Here is a 16890-nt window from a genome sequence, read left to right as displayed (position 1 = left end):
CATACATTGTTTGTGCTTTCCTTGCAGATCACTTAAGATGTCAAAGCCTTTGGAAAAAGAATAAAATAATGATAACATTATAAATAATCTCATACAAAGTTTGTGAATGTTAAGGAATGACAATGTACCAATGACAAATAAAGCTGGTCTCGTAGATAAGTCTCTGTTTGGAAATGTATTCCAAATGTATGCAACAATTTAAGAGTCATTTAAGGCTGATTCAATCTGAGGGCACATCAACCTAAACCTAGCTTAGACAATGTAAGTGCTGTTCCAAGACTGCATTTTAAGTTAATAATATACCCTGCAAAATAAAGGTCTATACAAAGAGCCTAAATACATTTCAATACATTTTGCATAGCATTTCATCAGAGGGATTCAAATGTGTAACTCAAAAGAGATGATCGATCAAATTCTTTCTGCCTTTATTTTAAACCAAACTAGTTTTTTTCCCTTTAGCAGACTACACTAAAGGCAGCCTAAGGTGCACATGGGATTCTATGGCATTCAATATTTGCCCTAACAGAGAGCACATTTCCATTTTTTAACAGTTGTTGATGATCACTTTAGAGGCCCTGAAATATAGTTTAAAAATATATAATAATATAGGATCAGTTTAGAAAGCTTTTCATTTCTATTTACCAAGCAGTATCAAGTGAATAAACTGTTCAATATTTCAAGGCTGGTTGACTGTATGTTTTGAAAATGCATTAATTATCTCCCTTGGTAGACATTGGAAGTATTTCAGTCTTAAGGTGTTAAAAAGGGGCCAGAGCTCCTTCTTGACCTTGACTGCAATATTTAACTGTGTTTTCATAAGAGGTTGTATTCTTTAAGATGCACAGCAAAAACTATGTTATTTTTCACATTATGTGAAAGTCACTTTATCTTGTTTTGTATTCAATGTCAAAGACCACACCAGCAGAATCCATAATAAACATTCTCATTTGTATTAGACTACTTGAAAGAAGACATGTTTTGTAATATTTTACCATAAGTACTGATTTCATTTAGGTGTTTTTGCAAGAGGACACATTTCTAATTGCTTTGACCTGACCATCTGAATGTGCAAACCATTCTAGTAAAAGTTAATATCATACGTGTCAAGTTGTACCACTTTTATACACATCAGTGTACAAAGCTGAGCTTTTTTTTTATTATTAAAACCACTCCAGCTTGGGTGGGTGGCTCACCAGGCAGAGCAAACCACAGGGACCAAGGCCTTACCACAGGGGCCCGGGTTCTATTCCGACTCAGGATGTTGCCCCCCTCTCTCGCTCTCCCTGCTTTCCTGTCTCTCTCTGACTGATATCAAGATAAATAAAGCCAAAAGCCCCCAAAATATCTAAGAAAAACTAACATTGCAACATTAGGTGTAACATTTGAAAGCAAAACAAAATTATTTTGACAATGTTGATGAACAATGTGATGATGATCACTGGATGAAATCATGGACAGTAAATTACTGTGTGTTTAAGGTGGAAATATACATATTTCTACATATGTAAATGTTAGCCTTGGTCAACATTATTGAAAAGGAGCATAGACTATTCTGCAGATAAAACCACACTGAGAAAGAGCGTGTTGTGTCAGTTATGCGTCTGACAGACAATTGTTCATAAATATCACTATTGAACTCTTGCATTCCTTAAGCAACATCGCCATCTGGTGTTAAGCAAAGAAACAGACCTGATGTCCAAAAAGTTCAAACTAGACCATGTGAATTGAACACCTCTAAATATATAAACATTTTACAATCGTCCTACTCAGAGATGTTCCATCAGAATGTCGCTCAGGGTTAAGGTTGGACCTCAGCTCTCTTTGGTGGAACGAAACTTTGTCTCTACTTTTGAAGATGGAAGGTCTGTTTACCCAATGTATTTAATAAAATGAAGCCTCAATTGGGCCTCTCTTCTAGCTGATCAAAGTCAACGCTAAGAGGCATTACATTCCACTTCCCCCGACTTGCGTTGCTTCAAATATATATAAATATATTATTTAGAATTTTTGGTTTTAAGTTTAGGAGGCTTTTTGGTTGTGCCAGGCTGCGCTTCGGTTGTTGTAATGCGCCACTGCAGGGGGCTTCTGGTCTAAAGACCCCCCTATGCCAGGCATAGGGTTCAGGCATGATCAAGCATGCAGGAAGCATGAAGACAAAACCTACATGAATGAGTGGATGAGAGAGAGGGTTAAGGGGATGCCAATAGGGGAGATGACCGGGAGCAGAGGAGGACAAGGCCATCATACATAACAAAGCTTGAGCTTTTTATAAGAGGAAGAGACATCCTTTTCAGGTGGGTACTGCTTGAAAGAAAGACGAGAGAGAAGGAGGTGACCAGATTTAGTTACTAGTTTTGTTTTGTTTGTAAACTCCTGTTCAACAATAGAGAACATACTTCTTTAGCCTAATAAAACATGGTTAACAACAACCAGGTTAACAACAACCATGTTAACAGTTGTGAATGTTTTTCTGCTTGCAAACTACTGCTTGCTGCATTCCATGTAGTCAAGTCTAGTCAAGACATTTGCAAAACTAAATCACTCCCACATGCCAATAATTAATAAGAAGTACTGGAGACATTTATCTGACCATTTAAATGTCATTGAAGCAGTAGGTTATAGGAATACTTCACCAAAAACTCAAATCAACAATTTCTCCCCTAGAGAGCTATTTCATGCTGCCTTGTGTAGACAAACAAAGGCCATTTAAAAAGTTGTGCCTAAGGCATAACAATTTACACTAGTCCCCCCCAAAACAATAAAGAGATAAAATACTTGTAACACCATATTTAGATGTGTGTTAAATGTTTGGCCTTTTTTGAACCAGTACAGAAAAACTAGAACTGGAAGTTTTGGACTATACATTGAAGACCTACAGTACTTCGACTCTCTACTCCTGATCTACAGCTTTGAACAGCTAAACATCTACGTAGGTACTACTGTTGTGGTTACATAGTACATGCGGTTGCAGGCAGTTTGCATGTAAAGGCAACCAGTGAGGGTGAGTCATACCATTGTGTCCTCTATACTGTACCGCTGTCTCTGAGAAAAATTTATTGACGCTATGAAAAAGCTCACTGGTCGGAATAGCCAGAAAAGCATCCTGGCTTAAATACTGCTAAATAATACCAGATGTAGTAGTTTGTCCTGAAATGTTGGGTGTGTTGAAGACATTACAACACAGGATAATAACTTACAAAAAAGAAGGGTAATATTCCAATAAGATCACAATATAATTGAAGGTCTCACTTTTAACATAACAATTTAAACATATAAGTATTTTTTAACTGAATTATTCCTTTAAGTGGTCTTATAAGTTCTCTTAGCATAACTAACTTCTTAAAAGGCTGACAGTCATTTTCTCAAAGGTAGGGGATGGACTGGAGGTGTTTCAATGAACCCAAGCAACCTTGTGTAAGCCAAGAAAAACACTAACTCTGTTAAATGTTTCACCATCTCTTAAGGCTACACAAGAGACAAACTACATAAAAACCCCAGGACACTAGAAGCAAATTAGAACAGTTTACTGTTAACCAGTGCATCAAATATTTTGTTTACGCAAAACAATGTCAACGTTACAATACAAACCTCTCAGAAGAAATCAGGATAGCCCCGTGAAAAAATGTGAAGAAAGCAAATAAATGGCAATATCCTCCACAGCAGGTGTTAATTGCTTGATAATTAACCACTGCAAGTGTCAAGAGGGGAGAAGGGAAAGATTAATCATCAGCCAATTAAATGCCCACCGTGAGGAAAGCGAACCCTCTCAGAGTAGAGATCTCCTCTGTGATCTGAGGTAACGAGTCTCTGTGGCGTAGCGATAGATCACTAATTTCAGATCTCTAACAAGTGTTTATTTATTTGTTTCTTTGTTTATTTCTTTAATGTTTGGAAACCTGAGGCAATGACTCCACAATGGAGGCACTGGTATCACATATACTGCAAGTCTGTATTGCATACACATCAATGTCAAGCACCACTTTCAGCAGCTGTGCTGTATATGAAAACCAACACAAAGTAATCTCAACCTAGTTTTGTAAGAAAAAGAGTAACACCTATTTTGTTGGGGATAAACGACAAAGGAAAGATGTACAGAAAACACCATCCAACAGGGTAAAACACAGCAATGTGAAAATGTTATATTAACTGTATCGACGGGAAATTTAGGCCAACACAAAATTGATCAGAGTGGTTAGAGAGATAAAGAGAGAATTGAGAACATGCTTCAAAACATACGGCTGGGCTCCTTATTAAGGTTTTATATAGGTAGAAGTCTGGATTTGGGATACAGGTAGCCTATGATTTATGAATTACTAAACAAGGCTACTATCTGTAGCATCAACACATGCCTGCTCTCCATGGACATTGCTTGGGCTTTCAAAAACAGGCTCTGAATTAACCACAGTGGACATACTGCTGACCTTCAGTTTTTGGGTAAGTACGTGTAGCACTATGTGTGAGGGAGAAAAAAAGACAGAGAAACATCACCCAAAATAAGAGGAGATGCAAGCACGAAAATATGAGGAGGATTGTAAGTATCAACTAATGTACGTTAGTGTCTTTTCATGTAAGCAACACATAGCCTCTGTCTGCATCAGCATTTGTGGACAGATGGTAAAAGTGGTAAAATGATGGTAACCACTTACAAAGTCTTTCTCCAGCTTCTCCATCTCCTGCTTGTAGCTCTTCAATCTGCTGTTGTACATGCCTCTGCTCTGGATGGGTATCTCTCGTACCTCCAGGTCCATCTGCTCCAGCTATAAACCCGCAATCAGATAATTCACCAATAAATGACCCCATAAAACGTATCCTCAAGATGACAAATGATGTGCTTATAGCAACAATGATTTAGTTGTATACGACTAGCAAACTATATTACTGCAAGTTGTGCCTCATTTAGTCCGTTAAGACTGTAATATGATTTCAGTAAATATTAGCCTAAACAAGATGCTGTAGCTACGTAATATACGCATACCTACCCACACAGTCTAGCTCTATAAAAATAAAAAGCTGTATCGTAAATTGCATAGCAATTGTATTGTAAAATTGTTTTCCTTATAGAGAGCTGCTCATGCTGAAACACACATTTTAATACAGAATAAATACATTCTCAACATGAGCAGCTTGCACTATAACACTTCCATGTTTACTTAGAAAACCATGACTGTCGCATGGCACAGATAAAAGTATGAATGAATAAGCAAATTACAAAAAAAATTTAAGGCCTTGGTTTTAAACATATCTGTTGAGGCACACAAATGTCATTTGGAATGAAGACAGCACAGGCTTACTTGTGAGGAACAGAGAGACAAAACACTCGGCAGGGAATTTGTAAGACCGCAATCAGTCTGACATAATAAGTTAACTAAAATCGAAATGGTAGTTCTCTTCAATCACTCTAGCAAATGAGATGTGAAGACTCCCTCCACCATCTTGAAATATGTCAGGGGGGTGTCACATAAAAGTGAATTATCGGGACATAATCTCACAGCAACCACAGAAGACACCACACGTGAAATGTGCGTGTGTGTGTATCATGTCACCACTCAGATAACACAGGTGATGTTGTCTGTGTTTTCCCCCACCCCAAACTCATTGTTTAGGAAATCGAAAGAGTGAAAAATTAATGATCAAAGACATACCAACTCTCTGACTTCTTCAAGCTGTTTGTCGACATTAAGAACCAGCTGTGTCTTCTCCTCTGAAAGGGAAGCAGAAGAAACATATTGATCAGTTGAGGGAGGACTAGCGCTTTGTGACAACAACCTAACTCCCTCGCAATGCTGCGAGAGATGGAGGGGGATCAACATTTGAAGATATATTTACACATTTTCTCCGCTCACCGATTCACATTTGATGTTTCCTATTTATTCTGTGTATGAGGCCTTTGTTGACTTTGTTGAGGTGCACTGAGACACTATGTGCCAACTCAAAAAGAAACAAGATGTCAGATATGCCTAGATACCAGTAGTAAAAATATACATACCCACTGGCATAAAAAATTCTTCCAACCTCAGGAAATAATTACATTTGGACAATTGTAGTCAAATGAAATTTTTTTAAAAGGTTGATGCTTAGCTTAGTTCGATATGGTAGTACCGGTATAAGTGAAATATTTAACACTTATTTTAGTTATGGGTCATATTTCATTCAGGGAAATGTTTTGTTACAGCCTAGAAAAAATCGTACATCATGTAGGCCCATTTGCAAAGAAGAGCATTCAGTTGTCCAAAGTTTGACAAATAATTTCACATTTAAGAAGTGGAATGCACCTGAAGAAACATCAAGTTAAGCAGCAAACCACAAGGACTACTGGTGAAGGAATCGCAAAAGTGAAACATCAGAGTGGATCTTCATTTTTACCCTTTGGGTCTACACTACGTTTTTGCTAGTCATCAAATCCATTTTTAAAACCTGTGTCCAACCTCAGAAGCTACACAGCAAACAGCCAGAGGCGATTCTCCATAAGGTGAGACAGTGTGGTTCGCTCTAACACAGGTCCAAGCTAGAAAAGCCTGAAATATGCATGGATATTTATCAGACGCTCCGCTGACCAAGGGTTGGAAAGCCTAGTAGTTTTGTAAACATAGCACAAAAAGGAAAAATAGCTGCTCTCTACAAGCAGAGTGCTTTTCATCACCACTCAATATTTAATCTGCAATGATTGACAGGTCTTCAGTTTTCCGTAAACACTTGTAAGACTGAGAAAATACATTTATGTTTAATAAAGTGAGACCTTGAATCATATTGTGTTCTTATTTAAACCCTACCAAGTTTTGGAACAGTAACAAAGCCAAATAAAACTTGTCCATTTGATTCTCCTGTGAATGCTGAAGACTTGGCCAACACAGTCAAGGACATTTATTCTTGCGCAATAGCCACTATCAGCAATTGTGCATGTGTGACATTGAGCAATGGCACAACAACAGCGACAAAAGCTTTTTGTCAAAGCCATTGTCATGGTATGAAATGGAGGGCTGTCAACACATGGACACGATTTAACCACTTCAGCGGGTGAGAAATAAAAAAAGGAAATGAGAAATGTCTTCATGAGTCTGAAAATAATTTACATTTAAGAGCACACTATTCTGGCAGAAGCGGAGGACAATTACAGATTGGTATGATGGGTTGACAGGCTTTGTGTATATTTACATGAGCTTGTATTAACACACTCCACATGGTGGGAGGGAACAGTGAAGAAATTACTTTTTTGGAAGAACTTTGTTTCCACCAATAATTCAATTCATTACCATGACCAGTCAATCATCTACATATTCAAATTGGGCATTGGAAAAATCTCAAAAGTAAATGCAAGCAAGCAAATAATCATAGCCTAACAATAATAATGGGGTCCTGGACTGTATGTCTGGTACAAAGTGCGGTAGGCATACTCAAGCACGCTATAGCCTTTCAGGTTCCATAGAAACAGAAATTAAATGGAATGAACACATAATGTCCAGTATTGAGGAACTCTATAATTGTTATTCTAGAGTTGAAAAGTGGAGTCAGGTGGCTGAGCGGTTAGGCAATCGGGCTAGTAATCTAAAGGTCGCCAGTTCGATTCCCGGCCGTGCCGAATGACGTTGTGTCCTTGTGCAAGGCACTTCACCCTACTTGCCTCGGGGGAATGTCCCTGTACTTACTGTAAGTCACTCTGGATAAGGGCGTCTGCTAAATGACTAAATGTAAATGTAAGTGCTTAGAAGACTCCTGGTAATATTGTAATAAAACAAATGACTAAATTAGAACTTAGAAAGAATTAGAAATTAGAATGTTATGAACACATTGACTTGAAGTTCAATACTAAATGTACTTCTACTCTAGAACTGCAAGGTACAGTAGAACAAACAAATTCTAAAACTGGTTGTTCCCATCCTTCATTGTGATTGGCTATTTCGCGTTCCATGCCGTTGTAAAATCCAGCATAACCTCACAGGTTGTCCTCATAACATTCTTTAACATTCCATATTACTGCGCATCGAATATTTCAAATTGAAAAAGACGGCAAAGGTGTCCATCTGGCTGTTGCGTGGCAACGATTTATGTAGGAACTATACTTTGTAGTAGCGGAAGAATGACGGTTTATTATTAAACTATTTTGTTTCCAATTGTTTTTATTGATGAATCCATATAAAATATGTGTTGTAACAGTTTTAGAAAAGCAATAAGCCCCGCGAGTCCGTGGTTTACGCTGATTTTAGAACAGGTAAGGGGGTTTTCGGCACTCCGCTTCGCGTTGTGCCTAACAACTCCTCTTACCTGTTCTAAAATCAGCGTAAACCACGGCCTCTTGGGGCTTATTGCTTAAGTAGGCAACTTTGGCATGCCAAGTAAAACATGACCCCAGCTCCACAGTTCCATTTGGTGTATAGGATATTGTAGATGTCCTACATCCACAAACACTCAGTCAAGCACATTCAGCATTGTTGTAACACTCATTAACCTAATCTTAATCACTTTTTTGTATGTTTCCTGTAATGCTATAATTTCTCTTTGGGATGAAGAAAGTACTTACTATTACCACCACCACTCCTTCTCCAAATGTGATACCAGATTCAAGCAGGCAACAGGAAGGGAGCCAGGACAGTCCCATGAGTGGCCCCTGTCCTGTTGACCACTTACTCAGACACCCCTGAACTCGCATGTTGTGATCTGCCTGTTGGATCATCCATAATCCAAGACACCAAAGGGTCAACCGCCTGCATCATCCGCATCACTTCCAACCAGGGATCTTAAGATATTTGAACAAGTATTTCTGTTTTCAATGGCTTGTCAGTGGCAATGGCCTTTAGTCAAATAAGACAGACAGGTTACCGACTGTGTAAAGTGAGGTCCTTCTGGGGAGGGGAGGGGGGGTTGGTTCCATGTTAAAGGCAGGGTAGGATCATGTTTGAAATAAACTTCACATCCTGATAACCAATAAATCTAAAGGTTTGACAGTAAAATGAAATGATCAGATAACTGTTGGGCGTCCCAGGACTGTAATAGACACAACCAATAATTAAGGTTGGACTGGCACTAATGATTGGACAGCATTTGGACCAAAAGTAATGGTTGGACATTACTTTTTACTTGTCATTCTCTGTCTGTCTACAGTCTACCTACCTCCTGGCAGTAGTCAAGCAGTGCATTAATGTGTTTTGGAGGAGTGGCTTTTAAGGGAAGGGGTGAGTTTGAATCCTTTCAAACAGCCAAAATTGCTTTTGCAAAACTTGCTTATCCTATCCTACTTCTGTTTAAGACGATCTTGACAACTTTACTCAGATGTCCACCAAACAGAAGGCAGCAGGGGTGCAGATGCTAACAATAAAGGGAATAGACGGATGAAAAGTTCAAGAAAAAAACAAAACTCTAAATGGGTAATCATTACCACTACAACCAGTGGAAGAGGAAGCTATAATAAATAATAAAACCCATAGGACAACATTGAGTAACAGATCACGGGGATTCTGGGTTTGTGTTGTCGGTCAGTTGGAAACAAATCTACTGTCCAGGCAGAATCTCACAGTTGGGTTATGTTTATTTTCCAAAGCGCGACAGAACAGTCCTTTTCCCAGGACCCGTGGCAAAAGAGAACAACAATTATACAGTTCATAAAAAAACAAACCTCGTAAGGGAACCAAAATTGGGGTGGATGGACCCAAAAAGAGGATAATCCACAACTTCCTCCAGTCTAGCTAATATCCAAGCCCAAATCTGCAGACTTTTTTCAAATTTTCTGAGATTATTCAGACTGAAAATCTGTGGAATTCTGCTAGCCTTCCTGTTCTTATGTCGAAGCGACCAGTAGGGTGACCAGAAGGATGACCCTAAGAAGGAGGACACGTGGGTCCAAAAAGGAGGACAAAGGGTCCAAAAGGAGGACAATCCCAAAAAGTTGTTGACCGGGGGGGATGGGGGCCATTAGTATGAAATTAAGACAATAACATTAGTCATTTTAGTAAGTCAACAGTCTAAACTGCAGTCTAAACTCCTGTAAGAGTGGTGATGTTTCACAGCAGGAAATAATTTGTTCAGCTCAGCAGCGGTTGTTTTATCATCCACTGTTGTTGTGTTGAGAGTACAAGGAACAGTGCCCGACAGAACTAGCATTATCCTTGTGCCGTTCTGTAGCGGCATGCCGCTCTAAAGCCCCTTTTCCCCCTACTACTGCCGTCTATATCAATGCGACAGAGCTCAGCATGATATTGATCTCTGCTGCTCTTGGTGGCAACGTGTTCTGAAGAGTTCTGAACTCCACGTAGGTTTGAAGGAGGTCTTTCTTTTTGTCACTTAAGCTCAAGCCAGTGGTAAATTGCGACAGTGCGCAGGAAGGATCAAAAAGGAGGACAAAAGGGCGAAAAGGAGGACACGCAACAGCAGTCCGGACAAAGGGCTGGAAAACCATACTGTCCGGACAAAATTCGGACGTCTGGTCACCCTAGCTTTCCTAGTTTGATGCAGAATATGGTCGATTGAATGTTGACAGAGTTTGCAAAAAAGCACTGATCCCCGTGTGCGAATTATGGGGGGATCTGACCCTCCTAATTAAGACTTGGACCCCCCCCAAAGAGGTAAAAAAAAAACAGGTCGGGGGAGTCGATACATTTACATATTGTTCTTAACAGTAATTGTAAATATTACAATGTATTTACCATATTCATTCAATAACAGGTCACGATACACAAATGTTGACTTTAGGGAAAGGAATATCACACACAAACACGAGTGACCAGTGTGCAATACAGAAGCTTGTTAAATCACCTCAGAGTGTAGCTACCGCATAGTGAGAAAGTGCAAGAAAGGTAAGTTAGCTAGCTAATACCCCCCCCAAAAAATACAAATATAATTTAGATCTATAATATTTTTGTCACAATTGTATTTGTAATGGGGTGGTTGACGTGAACTAAAATCCAAAGCGGAAAAAAAAATATTTGTAAAATGTATGTCAAATGACAATTTATTGGTCAATAGGTGAATAAGTCAAAACTGAATGTGTCCCTTTTCTAATTCCTTATTTATTTCGCATTTTATGAACTTTTTTCTGTGGTAGTCACAAATATTGTCCACCGGTGTTTTAATGTTAATATTTAATTCAGAGATTGTGTGACAGATAACACAAATATGCACAATCCATATCAATTTGTCATAATTATATTCCCGCATCAAAAGTAACATATACAAATTCACAATCATGTTATTATCCTTCTATAGGATGTACACAATGGGACTTTACCCAAACACCTGGATTAAATTCATTATAATTAAGGCCGAAATATGCTTCTGCGTCTCCGTTTACGGATGGGCGGGCGCACGGATACGCACGGATACGGACGGATAGACTGCGTTTATGGTTCTCCGTAGGCTGTGGGTGCTGAAAACAATTCACCGCCAGAAGAGTAGGTGGAGCAACTGTTTTTTGTAAGACGTCTTCGATTGTTTATTTACCTAGGTTACCGAGAAGTCGGAGCAAATTTACAAATGAGCCGTTTCATCAATAAAATATGCACATTTTCAGCAACTACACTGCCCATTTCTCGTCACATTTTAATTCAGATGCTGATTTACACGTACCGTTTAGCTGAAATATGAATTATAAAAACTTTACAAGCAATGGCGGTCAAGGGATTCTGTTCATCCTGCTATCATGGCAACCCCGCCCCCGCCCCTGACGCAAGCGGTACTTAATATTGACCAATCACAGCCAAGGGGGTCTCCGTAGCTCTCCGTAGCTCTCCGTAGCTACGACGGATTCAGGAGGTGCACGTCAAGCTCTCCGAGGCTCTCCGAGGGCTGACGTAGAGCTTGTAGAGGGCGTTCCACGGAGACAAGGGCGTTCCCATGTGTCCGTTTTTCGAAAAACGCAGTAGCATCTATACTATCGGCCTTTAGTATAGAACCTAATGAAGCTTCATTTCATCCTTATGTTCATAGTGATTATATCATTATTATACTATTTAACACTTTTTACAAGAATTTGTGCATTATAATGCCTTTTACATTACATTACGTCATTTAGCAGACGCTCTTATCCAGAGCGACTTACAGTAGTTACAGGGACATTCCCCCCGAGGCAAATAGGGTGAAGTGCCTTGCCCAAGGACACAACATAATTTGACACGGCGGGGAATCGATCCAGCAACCTTCTGATTACTAGCCCAACTCCCTCACCGCTCAGCCATCTGACTCCCTTTTCCCCTAATAATTCAGTTGTCATACCACAGCACATTCCGTCACACCATTGGACAACAAGTAGGTACCGGTATGCCCCTGTTTTGTACAAAGTCACATTTATTATTTATTGCTCAAATTAATTTAATTCTTTAAAATAAAGTTACAAGTTCAAATATGTTTTGTACAATTAAGTCAGAGATGACACTAACAAGTTGGTCCTTGCTGTACATAATGCAGTCTCGCCTGGCAGGCCACTTGAATGTTTTTCCCACCAATTGCACCATGCAATTGACCTCAATGTGCTCGGCATTTAGTTGTGTGATCTGGCCATCAAATGGCTTCTCGTCATAGCGGACAAGGACAAATTTCCCTACAGTGTACTCTTCGTCAACCTCTTCCTCCTCTTCCTCTCTCCTAATGGGACTCGCAGGCTGGGTCTCAGACTTCACAGACAAGCGGTTCCTCTGAATCTTTTGACCATTGTCTGGCCACATCTTGCTTGGAGAGAAGACTTTACACACTGTCACTTTAAGCTACTGGTTGCACTATCAGCAATATTGCACTATTGTACTTCACTTGACTTAGGTTAGTATAGGTTTATAAGGTTAGTATAGGTTATTATGTGTATGTGTATTTAGAGGTTTAGTATACTGTATATAGGAGATTTACTATATTTTTGCTAATCATAGATGTAATCTGTTATGTGTACTTATATGTTATGTTCAAGTTCAAGTCTTTTATTTGTCAGGTACACAGAACAACACAAGGTCAGACTGGGCACTGAAATTCTTAAGACAAGACAACGCAAGCACCTGGCATAACATAACATATAGAACATAATTTACATCTATGCTGAGCTTAAATAAGTGAAACTTCCTAAATATACATATAGCAATAAATAATCAAATATACTAACCCTAATACTAAAACTTCCTAAATATACAGATAACAATAAATAATACACTATACTAACCCTAAATGCACATAATATCTATTACAACCCTATAACCTATTGTAACCTAGGTGGAGTACAGTACAATAGTGCAAATTTGCAGATCAGTCACAATGTCAATGACCATGCAGGAGCCTAATGGCGAAGTACAGTGAGGTACAATAGTGTAATGTTACTGATGGTGCAACCAGTACTGAAAGTGACAGTGTATAAGTGACTAGTGTGCAGTGAATCAATGTCCATATCAGTGTCCATTCAGAAGCCTGATGGCCCTTGGGTAGAAACTGTTGTCCAGTCTGCGTGTGCGCGACCGGATGCAGCGGTAACGCCTGCCAGAAGGCAACAGGGTAAAGAGACTGAAGGATGGGTGGTAACAGTCTCTTAGAATCCTGCCGGCTTTCATGAGGCAACGTGTGTGGTAGGTGTCCTGTAGGTCTGGGAGCTTCCTGCCGATGATGAACTCAGCAGAACAGACCACACTTCGTAGGGCCTTGCGGTCCCTGTCTGTGCAGCTCCCATACCACACTGTAATGCAACCAGTCAGAATGCTGCATCTGTAAAAGTTAGTGAGGATGACTGAGTCCATAGCAAACTTCTTCAGTCTCCTCAGAAAGAAGAGGCGTTTACGGGCTGCTTTGACCACCTTGTCCGTGTGGACAGACCAGGTGAGGTAGTTGCTGATGTTCATCACCGAGGAACTTGAAGCAGCTGACCTTCTCCACTTCCGTTGGTGAGTAGGGGTGCACGCTCCTCCTCCTGCTGCCTCCTATCCACAATCATCTCCATGGTCTTGCTAATGTTGAGAGAGAGAGGTTATTGTCCTGGCACCATGATGTCAGGGTGTCAACCTCCTCTCTGTAGGTTGACTCGTCACTGTCAGAGATGAGGCCCACGATGGTTGTGTCGTCAGCAAACTTAGCAAGGAGGTTGGAGCTGTGCGTTGCTGCACAGTCGTGGGTGAACAAGGAGAACAGGAGAGGGCTGAGCACACAGCCCTGGGGGGTGCCTGTGTTGGTGATCAGTACAGATGAGGTGCTGTCACCGATTCTCACCACCTGTGGCCTCCCCGTCAGGAAGTGGAAGATCCACTTGCAGAGGGAGGTGCTTAGTCCCAAGTCCACAAGCTTGGAGACCAGTCTGGAGGGGATGATGGTGTTGAATGCTGAGCTGTAGTCAATGAACAGCATCCTCGCATAAGTATTCCCTTTGTCCAGGTGGGAGAAAGCGGTGTGCATAGTCAGAGCGATGGCATCGTCTGTAGACCTGTTGGACCGGTATGCAAACTGCATAGGGTCCAGGGTGGGGGGCAGCGAGAAGCAGATGCATGATTTGACTAGCCGCTCAAAGCACTTCATGATGACAGAGGTCAGTGCTATTGGGCAATAGTCGTTCAAATATGTGACCTTGGTGTTCTTGGGCACAGGGATAATGTTGGTCCTCTTGAAGCAGGTGGGGAGTACAGACAGGTTAAGGGATAGGTTGAAGATGTCACTGAAGACCCCTGCTAGCTGGTCAGCGCAGCCCCTGAGGGCCCTACCTGATATGCTGTCTGGGCCAGGTGCCTTCCGAGGGTTGATCTTCTTAAAGCACAGCCTCACCTCGGCTACAGTTAGTGTAGGCACACCACTGGCTTGGCCTTCAGGTAACTCCACTGCAGGGTGGTCACTGTCCCTCTCAAAGCAAGCGTAGAAGGAATTCAGCTCGTCTGGCAGTAGGACAGAGGACTGGATTTCACTGTCCCTCCCTCCTCCCTCCCCCCTCCCTGGGCCGCGGCATCAAGCCAGGGCTTCTGATTTGGGAAAGACCGGACAACCTTCTTGGGGAACGTTGTCAATGCAGTGTTGGATGTAGCTGGAAACAGTGTCCGTGTATTTGTTAATGTCCCCATCTGCTGCGTCCTTGAACATCAGCCAGTCAAGGCCGAAATATGCTTCTGCGTCTCCGTTTACGGATGGGCGGGCGCACGGATACGGACGGATAGACTGCGTTTATGGTTCTCCGTAGGCTGTGGGTGCTGAAAACTATTCACCGCCAGAAGAGTAGGTGGCGCAACTGTTTTTTGTTTAGACGTCGTTGAGTGTTTATTTACCTAGGTTACCGAAAAGTCGGAGCAAATTTACAAATTAGCCGTTCCATCAATAAAATACGCACATTTTCAGCAACTACACTGACCATTTCTCATCACATTTTAATTCAGATTTACATGTACCGTTTAGCTGAAATATGAATTGTAAAAACTTTATGCGCAATGGCGGTCAAAGGATTCTGTTCGTCCTGCTATCACGGCAACCCCGCCCCTACCCCTGACGCAAGCGGTACTTAATACTGACCAATCACAGCCAAGGGGGTCTCCGTAGCTCTTACGGAGAGTTACAAAAGTAAGGAGGTGCACGTCAAGCTCTCCGAGGCTCTACGAGGGCTGACGGAGAGGTTGTAGAGGGCGTTCCACGGAGACGAGGGCGTTCCCATGTGTCCGTTTTTCGAAAAACGCAGAAGCATATATCGGCCTTCAGTGGTGTCAAAGTTGTCCGGAGGGTCGCCACACACTCGTCACTCCAAAGGTGAACTGACCTCTCAACCAGTCTGACCTGTTTTAGCTTTTGTTCATATGTGGGGAGGAGCACCATGGAGGTATGATCAGCCTTCTCAAAAGCAGGGCGGGGGGGGGGGGGGGGGGGGGGGGGGGGGGGGTTGTAACTGCCCTTGAATGATGTATAACAATGGTCAAGGATATGGTCTCCACGTGTGAAGAAGTCAATGTGCTCGTAGTACTCGGGCACGACTTTCTTCATGTTGGCTCTGTTGAAATCTCCAACAACAATGAAGGCTGCCTCTGGGTGCACATTTTCCAGACCATTGATAATCCCATTCAGTTCATCCAAAGCAGCGACCTTGTCTGTCTGGGGGGGGATTTAGACTGCACCCATGATGACCGCAGTGAATTAACGGGGCTGATAGAAGGGTCTGATTTTTACAGTTAGCAGCTCAAGGACCGGAGCAGTGAGATGCTAGTACCGTTACATCCGTAGCCCAGAGAGAGTTAACCATAACACAGACACCTCTGCCCCTGCACTTCCCTGAATCAGCTGTTCTGTCCTGGCGGTATATGGTGAATCCCAACGGTGTAACCAACGTGTCGTAGATCTCCAGAGACAGCCAGGTCTCGACAAATACTAGTACACAGCAGTTCCTGATGTCCCGTTGGAATTTGACACGAGCGTTAAGTTCATCCATTTTGTTGTCGATGGACTGAACGTTAGGAAGTAAGATGGTTGGAAAAGTAGGTTTGAAGCACCGTTTCCAAGTTCAAACAAGAACTCCAGCACACTGGCTTCGTTTCTTCTTCCTCCGTCTCGCAGGTAAACAGAGCGGCGGAACAACAAAAGGCCAGCTGTAGTCCGAGCTCGCACTCCGAAAAGTGGAAATAAAGTTTGTAAAATAATCCTTGCCAAGTGACAACTTAATGTCTAGAAGTGTCTGCCGGTCGTACTGAATAAACGACAATATAACATTGACAAAACAAGTAACGAACACTAACATGACAAACAAAAAGAGGTTTTTGTCGTCATCTCTAGGCGCACTGAATTTAATCCCGATGCCAGATACTATGCCAGGTTGCTTTGCGTTGTCTTGTCCTAAGAAGTTCAGTGCCCAGTCTGACCCCTGTGTTTTTCTGTGCGTCTGATAATAAATGACTTGAACTTGAAGGAAAGCAGTCGCACATCTCTGGGTAGCGGCAGAAACAGCTGAGCCCTTTAGAAGATCTCTCCTGCAGAGAAGGAAAG

At 41.5% G+C, this 16890-nt stretch overlaps 1 protein-coding gene across 4 annotated transcripts in view; it reads right to left on the bottom strand.

Annotated features, from left to right (window-relative positions):
- The window catches only part of vti1a (vesicle transport through interaction with t-SNAREs 1A), a 146815-nt gene that overhangs the window by 119457 nt on the left and 10468 nt on the right, over nucleotides 1-16890 (bottom strand). For all 4 annotated transcript variants that reach the window (XM_047032869.1, XM_047032872.1, XM_047032870.1 and 1 more), the window contains exons 2-3: nucleotides 5643-5701; nucleotides 4647-4757 (exon numbers count right to left, since the gene is read on the bottom strand). In XM_047032869.1, the coding sequence (XP_046888825.1) occupies nucleotides 4647-4757; nucleotides 5643-5701 (170 nt within the window). The remainder of the gene's footprint in view (nucleotides 1-4646; nucleotides 4758-5642; nucleotides 5702-16890) is intronic.

Source organism: Hypomesus transpacificus, chromosome 13 (genome assembly GCF_021917145.1).
Source record: "Hypomesus transpacificus isolate Combined female chromosome 13, fHypTra1, whole genome shotgun sequence".
Taxonomy (NCBI): Eukaryota; Metazoa; Chordata; class Actinopteri; order Osmeriformes; family Osmeridae; genus Hypomesus; species Hypomesus transpacificus.
The sequence above is the reverse complement of the archived record's forward strand: the minus strand, read 5'-3'. Positions and strand labels throughout refer to the sequence as shown.